This window comes from Vigna radiata, chromosome 9, assembly GCF_000741045.1.
Source record: "Vigna radiata var. radiata cultivar VC1973A chromosome 9, Vradiata_ver6, whole genome shotgun sequence".
Taxonomy (NCBI): Eukaryota; Viridiplantae; Streptophyta; class Magnoliopsida; order Fabales; family Fabaceae; genus Vigna; species Vigna radiata.
Window position 1 is genome coordinate 16,461 of NC_028359.1, and position 17,219 is coordinate 33,679.

The 17,219-nt window shown below is 30.2% G+C and overlaps 1 protein-coding gene across 3 annotated transcripts; it reads right to left on the reverse strand.

Annotated features, from left to right (window-relative positions):
• Positions 1–1,518: 1,518 nt before the first annotated feature.
• Positions 1,519–9,297, reverse strand: LOC106774056 (topless-related protein 1). 3 transcript variants are annotated; one of them, XM_022785956.1, is made up of 27 exons: positions 9,156–9,297; positions 9,021–9,071; positions 8,621–8,757; positions 8,331–8,510; positions 8,106–8,219; positions 7,868–8,026; positions 7,258–7,435; positions 7,018–7,144; positions 6,820–6,929; positions 6,556–6,724; positions 6,351–6,460; positions 6,173–6,242; positions 5,987–6,060; positions 5,815–5,910; positions 5,640–5,735; positions 5,430–5,557; positions 5,082–5,316; positions 4,834–4,995; positions 4,656–4,754; positions 4,299–4,445; positions 3,588–3,698; positions 3,305–3,484; positions 3,092–3,220; positions 2,917–3,012; positions 2,567–2,755; positions 2,324–2,490; positions 1,519–2,064 (listed from the first exon to the last, which is right to left on the reverse strand). In XM_022785956.1, exons 3-27 carry the CDS (start codon positions 8,698–8,700, stop codon positions 1,857–1,859), a joined length of 3,414 nt encoding a protein of 1,137 aa, XP_022641677.1. In that variant the 5' UTR covers positions 8,701–8,757; positions 9,021–9,071; positions 9,156–9,297; the 3' UTR covers positions 1,519–1,856. The 3 variants fall into 3 exon arrangements, with proteins under 3 accessions (XP_022641677.1, XP_022641676.1, XP_014516359.1); XM_022785955.1 differs by lacking the exon at positions 9,021–9,071; XM_014660873.2 differs by lacking the exon at positions 9,021–9,071 and having other exon boundaries at positions 1,519–2,061; positions 9,156–9,296.
• Between the last annotated feature and the right edge of the window lie 7,922 nt (positions 9,298–17,219).

The window sequence follows — 17,219 nt, forward strand, 5'->3', positions numbered from 1 at the left end:
AATTTATGGACTGAAATTTTAATTTTCTTAGAAGAAATTAAATTTTAAGTTTATAATAAATTACTGCATTTTAACTGAATTTTTATAAAAAAAGTTATGATATTGATTATTTCAATTTTTTGTATTTTAAATAAATACAGGAAATTGAACAATAAGATATTTTATGATAAATTACCGGACAAATAGTGTTATTGAAGTTTATATCTAACTTGCTATTAAGGGGGAATGGTGCATTCGATCACACGAATCAGATCAATATCCTTGTAATTGAAAAATAATAATTAAACAATTATATCAAAATAATCAACATGCATAAATGTTTTTTTATCTCCTTTACTACTGTTGTTCGTGATAAAACAGTGTACAATGTACGTACAAACAATGCAAAGTCGTTCTACAATACCACTCAATTATAGATAATCACGTGATAAATTTGTTGATTTTTTTGTGTGATAATTACTTTAAAAAATAAATTACCAGCAATTTTTATTACTTAACAATGTAAAAAAATTACAAGTTATACTAATAATACGAAATCATTAATGTCAATAATTCATAATATAATTGCAGAAAGAAATAATAATGTAAATTTTCAAGCAGACGAATATTGAGTATTTAGAAAATAGAAAATATGGAGCTGTGGTATTTTGTTTTTTAGTTGGCAGAAAGTGAAATTGATCTGAAGGAAGAAAAGGGGGGGCCTGGTAGTGTTGATGCCAAACAAGTGACAGCAGTGACTGTGAATGGGTATCAAAATAAATCACATATTCATATTAGGCCCTACCCTGGCTAGCTACAGTGGGTCCCAATTCAAATCATGCATTTATGGACTTTCATCAACCAATCAGAAATTGCAGCATATAATCTAATCACAAACACCTTGGAAACAACATCCTATCTATCCCCAAATTTAATGCTCAAACATTAAAATTGGACATTTTTTTTAATATTTAAAACGTGCCAAGAGTGTTCTACAGTGTTTAAAATGAGGGATAACAGCAGCAATCTCTTCCTGCTTTCTGATGAACTAAATTTGACAAAAACTTTTGTTAGAGTAATGTTCAATTGAAGTTAAAATGGTTTTACTAACACGCCTAACTAGTGAAAATTTAAGAGCAGTCACAAAAAGGTTCTCTTCCAAATTTTAATGTATTTGAGCACAAAAAGGCATTATTACTGACATTATTTTAATTGGGTTTAAAAAATGTCTCTTTTTCAAAAGAACTAGACAACTTTATTACTTATGTTCATATACAAACCTTCGGAAATAATAAATAGCAACAGTATTTAAAAACCAAAAGGCTTTTACAGCTACTAAAGCAAATAAGTGGTGTGCCTGAATCCTGAGCCAAAAGATGGTATAAACCCTACAGATTTAGTGCTTTAGACCTTTTTCTTGGGTACACTACGCGACACCAGTTACAACAAAGTGCCCATTTAAGAATCATACAGAAAAATTGGGAACGATGAAAGATGAAAGATTGGCATAGTGATTTACATGCAAGATTGGAACGGGACTGACAAAAGGCAACAAGTTAGGATCAATCAATCTAATTAAATAGCCAGAAGCAGTTTGAAAGTGCTGAAAAGAACTTGTACATGATCTGTAGCATTAAACTTAAAAAGAATTTTTCACATCTATCGGCAAATTACAATGTGGTTTTGGCCTTCAACCAAAGGAGTTGCTCCAGGGCTCTGGCATGATGTGATTTTGTGCACAGCACGATCGATGGATTTAACTTAGTTGGACCAACTAAATTGAAGAGTGCCCTGCATTAAGTTAAGTACAAATTTAGTTCTTAAAATTGGCCAGCAAGCCAAGTATGTAAAAGAAACTTGTCTTCGGCTGACTCGGATCATCTTTGAGCTTGATCTGAAGAAGGTCCAACAGAAGTAGCTGCAACATTGCTTGCTGACCCATTCTCAATCGGAGGAGGCACACCCCACTTGCCTTCGGACTCGAGGGGTTCAAAAACATGAACTCCACCGTCCGACAGTCCTACAGCAAACTGATTTGGCTCTTGTGGATGAGCCGCAATTACAAGTGGTTGTACGTTGGAACTGCTTCACGAAGACAATGTTAGTAGTATTCAACAAAAAGCATGTCAAAGATTCATTACAAGCACATTATAAACTAGGAATAATCCAGGGTTATGCACAAAACTTAATAAATTGTAGGAAACGCAAATCATATTCATTTTCAGGTTGACTCTCATTTTTGGAAGAAGGGTAAGAAAATTAAAGCATTTTAAATCTATTTCTTTTAAGTCATAGAACATTCTTCCCCATGCTAGCTTATACAACTACTTAATAAAAGAATTACCTGACACTTGCAGGAAGATATGCAGAAGGATTGATACGACAACGTAATCTGAGATTTGATGCACTAAATACACAGATTGTTGCGTCTAAAAAGCTGGCATATATAAGCTGGCTATCGCACGAGAAGGTTGCATGCGATATTGGAGCAGATGAATCTCGCGGGCACCACTACAATTGAAGATATTGGCATTAGACAAAAAGTTGTAAAAAATATTCACATGATAATATATTGAACTAGACTAACCTGCTTTAGACCTTCTAGTTTTGTTGCTTCATAAATGGCAAGCTGAGTTTCATGTACAACCAGGAACTGTATTTGATCTTGATGAAACTGTACACGGGTATCTGACTGTGCCGGTGGTGTCCTCCCAGGAGGAAGCTGCAAGAATCTAGACTTCTGCTTTTCCCATCCATCCGTGTTCCAAACACAAATCTGCATAATAAACAGGGAAAAATAATAACTCCCCATATCATCACAGTAGAAGAAGCATTGCCACAGAAACCAGTTAAAGATCCAAATCTACAAGTTCTTTTATGCAATTGAATAATAGAAAAAACAAATTCTGATGAGAGATTATAATAAGCAATAATTACCTGAGCATCTGCTCCAGATGAAACTAATACATTCAATACATGAGAGAAAGCAAGACCAGTAATTCTTTTAGTATGGCCTTTGAGTTTACTTTTGACCTGCAAAAGAACTGTGCATTAACAACAAAAGATCTCAAACCATGAGTACAGACTGTTCACATACAGACAGCTCTGTTACCTCGTCAACACGGACATTGTATATTTGAATAGAGGAGTCATCCATGCCTATAGCAATAATATTGTTATCCTGAGGATGGAAAGCAAGAAAGGTTGCCGCAGGTGGTGGAGGCATGAACGTTGTCATAGTCTGCACTTAGCCAAGAAGATTGAAATTGGTCCATTAGCATAATTCCAAAAATGGTCTTGAATAATGACTACGCTCATAGTTTACCTTAAAGGTCATCATATTGAACAGAGATATCTTCCCTCCTGATGCAGACATTACGTATGAATCATTTTTGGACAATGCAAAGCAGGGTACAGAATCCTCAGGATTGCTATCAGCAACGTCATTGGTCATCAGGATGCCACTAGAAGGTTGCCACAACTGAGGTTGCAAGGTAGCAGTGGCCTACAGGATGAGTTATCAACATCAAAAGGGAGGACAATTCCCAATATCAATTTCTGAATAGAGAATAGTAGTCTGACATAAGAAAATTCACATGTTCTCACACCTTGCCAGTTGAATTGCGCTCATTTCGCTGCCATTTCCACAGCAGGTGAATAGCATTAGATGCTAATGCAAGAATAGCATTACCCGAATTTGTATATATCAACCTTGATATCTGTCAAAAAAATCACAATTTCCTTCATGGAGATTTGGCCAGAGAAACATCACAAGAATGAAGGTCACAATTGTCCAATCACTTTTTTAAAATATACCTTATCCAGAGCCATATTTAGAGAAAATATTTTTGTATAAACACTTAAGGATTATTTCACCGTCAACGTTTATACATCAAGACAGAAAAACAGGTTCTATGTAAGATGGTAATACAAACTGGAATCATGAGTTTGGCTCATTACAAAATTTACATGAATAGGAGAACATTTCCTGCCAAACTACATGGAAGCAAGAAATCCACAATTCTCCTTAGTTGCATAACCCAAGTCCGTAAGATACTAGTGTTACCAGATCATAGGAAAAGGCACTTCTAAAGTAAGTAACCAAGAGTGTATCCAACATATACTGATAAAGATTATGTTCACTGAAGATTAAATTAAGGGAGAATGAACTCAATTTTAAAAGGGTATTTCCCTTAGAATTGTGGACTAAAATGGGTTAGAGATAACACCACATCTAACCATGAAAACGTTTGTAAAGCTGCAATAAGTTTGTTACTAAATTTCTATGGAGGGTATACATTAAAATTGAAGTAACATACCTTAGTAACTCTCACGTTCTCTGGTAGCTTCAAGGATCTACATTGAGATTGTTCGTTGATTTCAGTGAGCTTCCATACCTTTGACTTGTCATTTGATTCTTCACTTATTCTGGGTTTAACATCACCCATGTTTCTGGTATCCCCATTCTGACGAGATGAAATTGACAGTTAACAAATAATAGTTATCATAAATCATAACAAGTATGATATTTCCTATTTTCCAATAACTGATGAAGAATATGCACTATTTATTAAGAAGTGCAAGTTGAACAATAAAATAAACATTAAAAAGAACAGTACAAGTATCAAGCAAATAAATTACGAGTCCCACTGATTTTCAAAGACAAGATCACAAACCATTCCAGTAATAGCTACTACAGATGAAGCCCTCTCTGCCAGTGCAGCACTAGTTGCAGCAGCTGCGGCAGCAGCAGCAGAAATTGGATTAATTGTAGGCTGCCACAAACATTGTGTTAGATTAGGTTTTATTAAAAATAAATAAGAAATGCGCAAAGTATAACATCTATAAATCTACCTTTGTCAAGGCTTCTGATGCTCTTGAAGCATCATACAAAGAATTCTCTAATGTGCGCAACAAACGTATGCCATCCCCATTGGCCAAAATTTTGATTCCATTGTCATTTGCGGAGACAGCTAAAAGTATTCCATCCTTGTTGAAACGAATACGTGGGCTTGCCTATAGTGTAGATCAGGCAACAATTAGCAAACAACTATAATTTCTAGAGGCTAGCTCTCCAACTTTCAATAAGATAATTAACTTACAGGGAGACCCCCATCAGCATCAACAGTTGTCAAAAGCTGAACATTATCCATATCCCAGAATTTGATGGAGAAATCATCACCAGCGGCCAAAAATCGATTTTTGGTAGTATCAAATTGCACAACACCCAAAGATCGCTTACGAAATCCTTGATAAGTCCTTTTCACAGCTCCTTCACTCTCATTCCACTCAACAATCGAGGACTCTCCATCTTTGCTAGTCCCACATGAAAAGAGCCTGTTGCATACATTCATAGCTAATTTTGAACATTGGGTGATGGAAAGGAAATATAACTTGACTAAGCAACAAGATTTAGCACAGTAGAAGGATCAATTGTTGAGAGTACATACCTTGTACCATCAGCACTATAAGCCATGGTAGTGCACCAACGACCAGGAGCTTCATAATCAACACGGGATCCTAAATTGTCATACAGCCATGCTTTTATTTTTCCATCTAATGCTGTTGAAAAGATGAACTACAACATCACAAGGCAATGAGCGTCAGCAAGGAAACCAACCCAATTAACAATCCCTGAAGGTTCGGATGTCAGTTTGAACCTGAATGTTTTCTTTGTAATGTGGGCAGACAGAATAAACAGGAGCCTCATGACCTTCAAATGTATACTGCTTTGCACCCGAAGCAGCATCCCATACCTTCAATTACAAAATTTAGTTAGTAACACATTCAACTTCTCCACTTCAACAAACCAAGCACACGTTCTGACAAACTTACCCTAATGGTCTTATCATCACCACAAGTTATCACGCATAGTTGCTTATTTGGGTGGGAGAATGCTAGATCGTTTACTCCACCAACATGAGCATCAATCTAGAAAACAGGATCATTAAGTAAGCAAATACAAAAGATGCACATATGCAAATGCATTATGCATTCAAGTTCATACCTCCAAATGCTGTCGTATTTCATCCCCACCTTGGTAAGCGTATATCTGAACAATGTGCCTTGAGTAAGCAACTCCTGTTCATTGAACAAATACAGACATTTCGGATTGGTTCAGTTGGCATCTCAAGACAAATATAATATGATTATCCGTAATCAAGCATTGAAGAATTAAAAATTCTTAGCTTACCAAATAAAGCACCATCAGGACTCCAAATCACACGGTTGACAGAAACACCCGGATCTTTAACAAGAGCAGCCTGAAATTATCATAATTAGTTTTTCTTCAGAGATGACAAAATTACAAGTCTTATGGTTCAGCTCCGATTACTATCAGGAACATTCGTGCATAAAGTTAAAGAGACAACCTGAAATGGCATTGAACATGCACTAAGATCCCAAACTTTGAAATTTCTTGAAACCAATCGCTCCCTAGAACCCACCTCCCACAAAGCAATGTCCCCCACATTTGTACCAACTGAAAAATGGCATCAAAAAGAAGTTAAATGGAAATTTGGTAGCAAATACATGCAACTTACAAAACAACTAAAAGGCCTTAGAAGAGCAGCAGACCAAGAAGTAAAGATTGCTGAACTGGATGAAAGTCCATGCTCATAGGAGCTGATCCCTGATTAAGAGTCCGCACAACAGCCTTGGGTATGTCATCAGGTGCGTTAAAAGCTTGACTGTGTTGACCATGACCTGGGAATGTTGCTGATAACACATTGACAGGTAGATTCACCTGCATAAAGTGATGAATACCAGAATACATGAGATCAAAACTTGATTTGCCAACCAATGAATTGCTAATTATGTCCATAAGCATAGCCATATTACCTCATCCGAAATTCCAATTGGCCTTGTTCTCTTGGCAACATGGTCTGAGTCTCCAGATGGATAGTCAACCGAAGGATTAGTTGGGGGAGTCCTAGGATGCTTCAAAGCAGCTTAACAAGACAATGAAACATGTTATGAGTCAAAGAGAAATTAGACACGATCACATTATGACAACACCTCAAGACTTGGTGAATATACCAGGGATCGACGGAGCACCAAGACCTATAGCTCCACCTCCAGAAACTGCAGCATGTGCTACAGTGGTTGGATTAGACATCCAACCAGCCAGGGGTGTTGGCACTGGTGCTGGAGTAGGTTGAAAAGGCTGTAAAAATAAGCACAGAGAGGTCCAGCACCAAAGTAAGAATTGAGACATAAGAGACATGAAATGATGCTCATGTTACCAAAAGAAGGTATAAAATTAGTTTAGGAGCCCACCCCATGTGCACCAAGTGGAGGAAATCCTCCAGCCTTTGGTAATGAGCCTAGTAGTGGATTATTAGCAGGTGAAGGAGCTCGTGCACCATTTGGTTGTCCACATGAATGATCCACGAAAAGTGTTTTTATATCAGGATTTGGCCGTGGGTTCTTGCAAAGTTGATGCTGCCAATTTAGGCTGTAATTAAAAGAAAAAGAAAAGCAATTCTTTGTTAGTAGAAGATATTTTAATAAAATAGTCAGTAGTGTATCTTCAGTACAAAACCTAGCACAGCAATGCATGATCTATAATTTAACAGGAAGGAGGCACAGAAGCAGATAAGCAGTCAAATATTGTACCACATTGCACTAGATACAGATTGATGGAACCAATTTTGATGAAAACAAGTGTCACATACAAATGGAAATTGCAAAAGATTGAAAAACAGTAAAATCAAGCTTTTATAAACCAATAAGCACATAAATCTAAATATGGCATATGATCTCCATCAATTGTAAATTAAGACGCTAACTAAATGATTGCATTGGTTACAAGAAAGTTACTTTACATTCAAAGCACAAATATGTGTTCTGTACTAAGAAATCAATGCTTGGACATAAAAAAAATTACCTTTGATTGATTAGAGTCCGTAACCTTGAGTTTTTAAGGTTGGGAAATTGCAATTTGTCACGGAATAAAGGATTTGCTTCAATGAGCTTTTTGAGCTCAACCAACATTATTGCTCGTGCAGACTTTGTATCGCCATACTTAGACAGTTGTTCATTCTCCCTGTGTCAGCAGAAACTCATTAGCTGCTTCTTAGAGAACTTTTTCACATGAAAACAGGAGTAAAAACTAGCATTGGTACCTAAAGTTTTCCAATGTCAGAAGCTGTGTGATTTCCTTGAACAATTCTTCATTAAAAGTTGCAAACACTTTCAAATCCTTCACTAATATTTCTACTGCCTTAGACCGGTCATGCCTACGTAAGAACATTTAAAACAGTTAATTAGACTTGTCTGCTAGTAGTACACTGTAATTTAAACACTCGGAGTCAATAAAGAATCTAAATGTGAATTAGTGGTGAGCTTACTTATCTAAAGCCTCCAGATACTTCTGCTTCCTTATCTCAAAAAATATCTTCATAGAATACCTATTATCATCCACCTTGGTGAAACCAGAGAGGTATTTCTCCACCTCGTCCCAATTCCCATTGTGCACTTCATCCTCAAAATATTTCATGTTAAAGAAAAACCCTGATTCCTGCTCAAGCCTGTTATTTTTTTAACCCAAAAAAAATTAGTTAATTAATGAATGTAGTAAAAAAATAAAAAACAAATAAAACACCAAAAATAACCTAACAAAATTACAAACTAGCCCCACTTGTGCACAGTCTCTTTGAACTTTTCCTCATCGAGAAACTGCAAGATCAAGAACACCAATTCCCTACTAAGAGAAGACATCGGAACCCCCTCGTCCTCGATTAGATACCCACTGAAATGAACAACAGTGAACTAGATCTGCAAAACCAAAAAATAAAAGAAAAAAAAATAATAGCAGCTAGGGTCACCCATGTAAACCACAGAACATAAGATAAAAAAATTAAAAAAAAAAAAAGACAGAATAAACAAAATCTGCACCGTCAATGAAATCATCTAAACCAGAAGCATTTATTCATGGAAAAACCCTCAGTATTTTCCAAAATTAACCTAAAAAAAACTATGCGGTTTCGGTGGCCAAACAAAGAGAAAACGAAAACGATTTGACTCTATCTACATCTTACACGATCAACAAAGCAGCTTTAATCTAAGATGCATGAACCAAAAGTTTCAACCTAAAAAAAAGAACATAATTTTTTTAATAAAAAAAAAAAACAAAAAGCTACAGATTCGGAAACATGTAAGAGAGAAACTCTAACCTTAGAAGCTAACACATCACAAACCAAACGCTCTCCTGTCTCTCTTCCGATTCTTGCACTTTCTCTCTCCTCGCGGAAATGGACTAATCTACTGGTTCTCTCTCTAGAAACTGGAAAATATATATAGAGGTCATTTGAACTTGCAGAAATAGGGTGTTTTTTATATAGGAGGCGACAGATAGTGGAGGTGATAAGGCCTACAACTTATCAATCTATCTCAATAAGCTATCAGGGAAGCCAAAACACTTATATTACAAGTGCAGTTAATTGCGGGACCCACTAAGCCGGCTTCGGTTTTGTCTAAACAATCGGCTCGGAATCTCGAGCTAACAGCTGTCCTTCAGCTTCATAATTGGGGTAATTTCCTATGCTGACGCGACATCAAGCTTACTCTATGACATCAACCGTTGGATGTTTTAGCTCAGTTTCGCAAGTGATAACGTGTCATATTAAATGGTGAAGATTGGAGGTAGAGGGTAGGGGAAAGGCGTGGATAGTTGCTAAGAAAGCGACTTTAACTCCCGGTAACGACAAAGTTTATCGGAGAGGTCCCATAAGTTTGACCCCAGAGTTTGGAAAATATTACGTTGCTTGCCATTGATTGCAACTGCGAGATGCGCATTTTATCACTGTGTGATATGGGGCGTTGTCGGGTACGATATTTTGGCTGTTTTCGCGAGATGAAAGTTAGTAAAGTAAGTGAAGTGAATTAAATGTGTGGTCAGAGATGTGTGTAGGTTATTGTCCTTGTCAGGTGTGCCTGTTCTTTTCCACTTAGCTGCAATAAAATAAAGATAAAAATATTCACAAAATAAAGTGATGGAGAATCATAATTTTAAAAAAGAAAATAAATAATTAATTACGAAGGAATCCATTTAATGGGAAGTAATGTCTTTTACTATTATTTTTATTTACCAAATTAAAATTTAATATTTTTCAGATTATAAAATTGTTAATAATAGACAAATAAAACTTGTTTATGAGTTTAAACCTAATATTTTTAATTAACCATTTTAGAAAAATGTTATTATATATTGGTTTATTTAGTAAATAAACTTTGTTCAAAGGAATTATGGTTAGTAACCAAAGTCTACTTTGTCTTGTCTTTCAATTATATAAGGCAAGTTATGATTTTTCAAATATAGTGTCATTTTTTCAATATTAAAAGTCAAAACAGATTATTAAAAGAAAAATTTAATTGATATTAAATCTATATAACGTTATGATTTCACAAATATATTGAAAGTCAGAAAAAGATTATTAAAAGAAAAAATTAATTGATATTAAATCTATACATATAATTTTTATCTTTAATAGTTTCTATTGGAATTCAGACAGAATCTAATTTAAATATTTTTTTCCTTTGATTAAGAATGTTTCGTTATCTTTCATACGCTTTGAAATTTTGTTTTATTTTTAAAAAAACACATAAAAAACGAGAAAAAAATATTTAAAACCGTTTTAAACTTTAAGACGATTAAGCATAATAAAAAAAAATATTTTCAATCTGATATAATTCACCTATTTTAAAATATATTTTAAATTCTAAATTCTAATTCTTGTTTGATATACACAAAACCCTATTTATAAAATATTAAAATCTTCGTAAACATAACTAAAATCCCAATTAAAATGTTGAAATAATCATAATACTCAAATGACACACAACAAAAATAGTTTTTTTATAAATATTTGTATAAAAGACATTTTTCATTTCACTTCACCAGTTTCAATATATAAATCATTCAAATGGTAAGGAATAATATATTTATTTTTGTTTTAATTAAGAAAAGAAAGAGAATAACCACTAAAAGTGATATGTTCACATTGAGGGATACAAAATTCCAAAGTGTGACCCTCCTAAAATTGTCCCTATCGTTAGAGCCTCTTGAAAATAATTCTCAACTTAAATTAGAAAATGTTTCAAAATTCTTATCTTATCATATTAAATATATTTACCATTAATACAGTTAAATTTAAAATTTGTATTTGTTTATTTTAAAAGTTTAAAAACAAATATCTTTTCAAAATTTGAAAAGTAAATAAAACTAAACACATATCTACCCTAAAATTAATTTTTTTAAATTAAAATTTATTTTTATATTATTTATTTATAGTAATTTTAACATAAAAAATAATAAACTTACTTATTTTTCTCTGCTATAAATGCTAATAAAAAAATAATTAAAACTTTGTGTCTCAATTTTCCTCAACTATACTTTATTGTTTTACTTCCTTCTTACCAAACACGGCAACCTTTTCAGTTTTTATTTCTTGTATATTGTCCACAATAATAATGCTATGTCATAAAAGTTCAATCTTCTACTGTCCTCATATTGTTTATCATCTATAACTTTTCTAAACACTCTAACAATTCATCTTGATGTGACATTTTATTTTCTTCTTATATCATTTTTTTTTTATAAACAATTATCATCAAACTATCAAAATTGTATGAGTAAAAAGTGCTAAATTTGTGGAAGAAAATATTTAGAGAAAAAGACATCAAATGAGACAAAAAAGAATACAACAGAATAAATAATTTATCTATTAATTATTAATTGAGCTTATATGAACTTATATGATTGCTAGTCACGCGTTAATTAAAATTAAAACTAATTTAAAATATATAAATGAAATAATTCTTTACATAAATCAAATTTTAAATATTTAAATTAAACTTAAAATTTATTATTTAATTTACTATACGATTGTCCAGTCTATCATGGATCGAACTGTAGACTACTATTCGATAGTTATACGTTAATCATAATCTAAATTACAAGTACATAGATTGTAATGAGACCGATTTTAATTAGAGACCAATTTTGAAAGTTTGTTGTTAAAAAATATCTAGATAGCTAGTGATGTTAGTACACATTTATTGTCAAAAAATTATTCAACTAGATATTAACTTGAATTTTAGAATATCTTTTATAAATAATGTCTGATCGAACTGAACAAAATAAAGAAAGTCAAGAATAGAACTATGACTTAAGCTTGGAGTTAGAAAATAAGCTCTTTGAGAAGATTTAACCTAAATCCTACCAACCAAAACAATTAGAGATATTATTCTTTTCATTATCAAACTAATCGATCACTTTAATTTAAGTTTAAAGTATTTTTTTAATAAATATAAAATTTCTTAGATTAATACGTGATATTAAATTTAAATTCTTCATATACAATTGTATTGCTCTCTATAATAATTTTATATCATTTTAACAAATTTGTTATTGCGTGTTATTGAAAACCTAAAAACCTACTTATTAACGTGTTCCCATGTTTTAAAACAAATAAGGTGGACCCTCCTTTGAAAATTCTTTGGTGACAAGTGATGTTGAAAAGTTGTTTTCGTGTAAAAGAAAGTCAATATGACTAAAAAGAGAAAAATATTAGAAATGAAAATAGGAGGAGAGTTAATAAATAATCAAATATTACATAATTTCGACTTTAATAATCAAAATTAATTAATAATTTGACATGTTATAATAACTGTAATTATAATAAAAAAAACTAAAAATATTAGTTGGAGTTTCGAAATGTAAACATACCTTAAAATGGGAAGGCAATTGATAGGGTCCCACAAGCTATTGATGATTGACAAGGACACGGTACAAAGCAAATTGGGTGCAGTGGGTCCCACATTCTCTCAGAATTTTATTTTAATTTAAATAAATAAGAAACTTTATCTTTTTCACTTTCATTTTTTTCCACTTTTAGTATAATATTCATTATTTGAAATGGTTTTTTTCTTATTTTTTAAAATAGATTATTATAATATAAAAAATATTTAACTTGTTAAAACTAATTTATTATAACTTATTATTTATTAAAACTAATTCATGAACAAAATACACTTCACAAATATTAAATACAATGTATCACTTTAATAATACCACCGTCAGTATAAATTTAATAAAAGGGATGTCTCGTTTCCATGACGAAAGGAAATTCAATTTCAAAACATTTAAAATAATATTTTTTACAAATATTTATATGAAAAGATAAAATGAACTAATAAAAAGTGAAAAAAACATTTACGAAAAAAATCATGAAAAGAGAAGATAATTATTTTATACTTAAATTTATAATTTACTTAAATGGTTAAATTTTTAAGAAAAAAGCTATACAATATACTTTATCATAAAGAAATTGAGGATTGAAAGAAAAATAATTTAGAAGATTAATTAAAATTAGTATTGAATAATTAATAAAAGTATAGTCTTGGAATTTATATAGCATTTAAAGTGTTTTTAATTTTGATAGTAACGGTTGGGTTTGGTAGCTACTGGATGACAGTTTTGTGGTAAGCACAAACCGACCACGTGCAACTTCTGCACCAATTATATTGTTTTTATATTCTAACGTTAAAATTGTATATGCATTTATTTTCCTTAATATTAAATCTTTATTTAAATGTATTTATATATAACAAATCTAAATATATTTATATAACAATACCACTGTTTTTAAAAAGTGCATATATACCACAGGTACGAAAGACATCTTCATCATTAAAGTACAATAATTCAAAATCACTCATTATTAATAGATAGGCTTAAAAATATATTTTTTAATTTTTAATAAAAATTAATTTTTTTCTTTTTAATTTTAATCTAATTTAGCTTTTAATTTTATAAATATTTAAATTTAATTATTTTAACTATATTTCAGATTTATTTAAATTTTTTACACTGATTTAATATTAATTAAGCAATACATTTAAAATATTAAATAAATTTATCAAAATTTTGTTAAAAAACTAAATCCACATAATTATAAAAATAAAAACTAAATTTATTTAAAGTTTTGAAAAAACATTAATCTCAAATTTTATTGAAAATTAAAAATTAAATACATATTTAATTATATAACCTTATAATTGATTTTTTTTTAAACAAATGACAAAGTGAAATGAAAACATTATTAATAATAAAAGCAAAATCCTTTATTCTTCTTAAATTCTTTTCATACAAAAGTGAAAAGTTCATTTCTGTTTAATTTTTGTATTTTCAAGTTTTGACCATACTATATTTTCTTCAATAAGAATAAATTGTTTTATTTTAAATATTCATCTATTTTTTGTTTTTAGTTATATTATTCAAGGTAATACTTTTTCTATCTTCTAAATTGTTATTAAATATTAAATGTTGATATTTAACTAAATAAGGTATTTTCAAATTCGTACTTTTACTGATAAAAACAAAAAACATGCATTTACTGTTTCCATTAAAGAAATTTACTCGCATTCAGATTGGGCACGCAAAGCGAGCAGAAAGAGAAATGGAAAGCAAATTATGGAGCTTACTTTCTCGAGAAAGCAAATTCTCGCGAGTTAATAATATCTCGTGATTTATCAAGACATTGAAGAACCGTTCGTATATACCATATCGGTGGTAGGATGATATTGTGATGTGGTGACCGAACAAAAGGATTGACTCCCTTTGGTCATAAAAATTTTAAATATTTTTTAGTTATTAAAATTATTGTTAATACTATATCACGAAAACGACACATCAATGAACAGATTGTTATGCGCGTATCCACTCTCACTATGTGATGCGTGCATACACGCTCTGCACTCCTTTGTAATAATTTATCACTTCTGTAAAAATTTAATTCAGAGGTAAAAGTAGTTATTTTTTCAATTTTACTTTTTCTTAATTATTACTTTTAAAATTTATTTTTTTTAATTATTTAGTATCTTTGTTTATGCTACTGTATATAATATAAATTGTGCTAAAATTATATTGTAACGTTTAAAAAAAAGAATGATTTTCCACTTTTGTTAGTAAAAGGAACATTTGCTATTGATGGAGTGTTGAATTGACCATATTATCCTCCTTCCATGCTTGTCAACATCCTTACAAACTGTCACTGTTTCTATTTCATATAAACTTGCGTACAAACACAGAAATAAATAAAAAAAATATATAATAAAAAAAAACCATTTACATCAAAACTTTATCATATCTTAAAAAACAAAAATAGCATTTTAAGACGTCCCAACAATATTATCAGTTAAGTTTACTATTAAAACTAATTATTTTAATTTTATTCCATTATTTCAAAAAAAAATCAATCTTTGTTTTATTTAAGAATCAAATCATTATTAAAATTAACACTTAATACCCTGTCAGCGTAAATTTTATAGAAAATACTATTATAGATTTTTATCATAATGATTTGATAAATTATATCTATAATAATTAATATTATCGGATATAAAGATAATTTTACATTAATCATACTTAAGTATTAAATTCATATATTTTTTTACTAAAGTATATATATATGGAGATAAGTTCTATAATGACGTAGCATATATGCTCAATTATTAGTGTATTTAAAATGATTGCATGTACAATTATTTGGGGTTGAGATCTTAAACTGGATTTCCTAAAAAAAAGTATATTTTATTTATGATCTTGGGGAACATCCATGCATTTAAGAACTGTGAAATTACTAATTTTTTATTTTTTATGTACATAAATGATAAATGTTTAAGGTTTTTTTTAAAATTAATTTAATTTTATATAAAGAAATGAATTTGAAGATTATTGTTAATAAGAAATAAAGATAAATATTTTGCACTTCCTATTTATTATATTAATTATTTCTACATGATTCTTTGGAAGGAGTATTTAATATTATTGTTTGTCACTTTGTCGTGATAGTTGAAATTGGAGAAAGACGAGTAAAAGGAAGAGAAGAGAGGAGAAAACGAGAATTTGCTAAAAATAAAAGCGCGATAAGAGAATCATTGAAGTGGTGCGTGAGAATTTAATTGAAATGATAAAATGAAGGTTTTGGTTTTTGTGTGGCGTAGATGAATGCCAGTTATGACAGTAAACCGTACAGATGGTTTGATGTATAATAACTCAACATTTTCTTTTCTTCATCAATTGTCATAATTTTTTTTCATTAAAATTTAAATAAAAAAATTATTTTATGCTTTTCTTCACAAATTTCAAATTATATATATAAATATTAAATTTAAGTAGGTTTTATTAAACTGTTTTAGTTTTTTTAATATTTAAATTTTTACATTTAACGTCACGATCTTATATAGTTTTATTATTTTTTAAGTATTAAAATTGGATATTTTATATCTAATGTAAAAACATTGTAATTAATTTAAAATACCGAGTGATTTTTATTCAACACATCTTTACTGACTATAATAGAAAACACTTATTATTTTACTTTAAATGCCATGTATTTAATATTAATAAGATGACACAGTATTGACACATGTATATAAATAAGCAAAAGAATAAGATAAATCGTGTCATTCATCAAGGGATACTTACAAATATAACACTTTTAAATATTTAATTATTTAATAAGTTTTAATGAAAAATTGATTAAAATTATTCATGTTTATCATATAATTAAAGTTTAACTAAACTTACATTTAACTTGTTTTTCTATAACTTACCTTTTATAGTTCAACTAAAATTTACTACAAAATTATTAGATACTTGCATTCATTGTAACAATATTATTTACAATTGAGTCATGTTGCCATTACAATAAATAAAATAAATTTATGAATTGAAAATTATAGACAAAAATAACTGTTACCAATTTGGATGCTATTATCATATTTCTTTCAATGGAAAATTATATACTTTTTTTTTCCTTTTACACATTTTCCATAATATTGCTTGAAAAATATTAAAAGTAACAATATTAAAATTAGAAAATATTCCTTAAATATGCAGTTAAATAAGATTTAGGGTTAAATATGTTTGTAGTCCCTATATTTTGGAACCATTTTGGTTTTAGTCCGTTTTCAAACTCTGGTACAATTTAGTCCTTTAACTTTAGAAAATTCTGGTTTTAGTCTTTTTTACCAAATTTTTTTAAGTTTATTTGTTGTTTCAAACACGTTTCATTATAGCATTTAGATTGTTTACACTGTTTGACACATTTTTGTTTTAATGTTAACTAAGAAACGTGCTTGAAACAACAAATAAAGTTAAAAAAAATTGATAAAAAAGATTAAAACCAGAGTTTTCTAAAGTTAAAGGACTAAATTGTAACATAGTTTGAGAA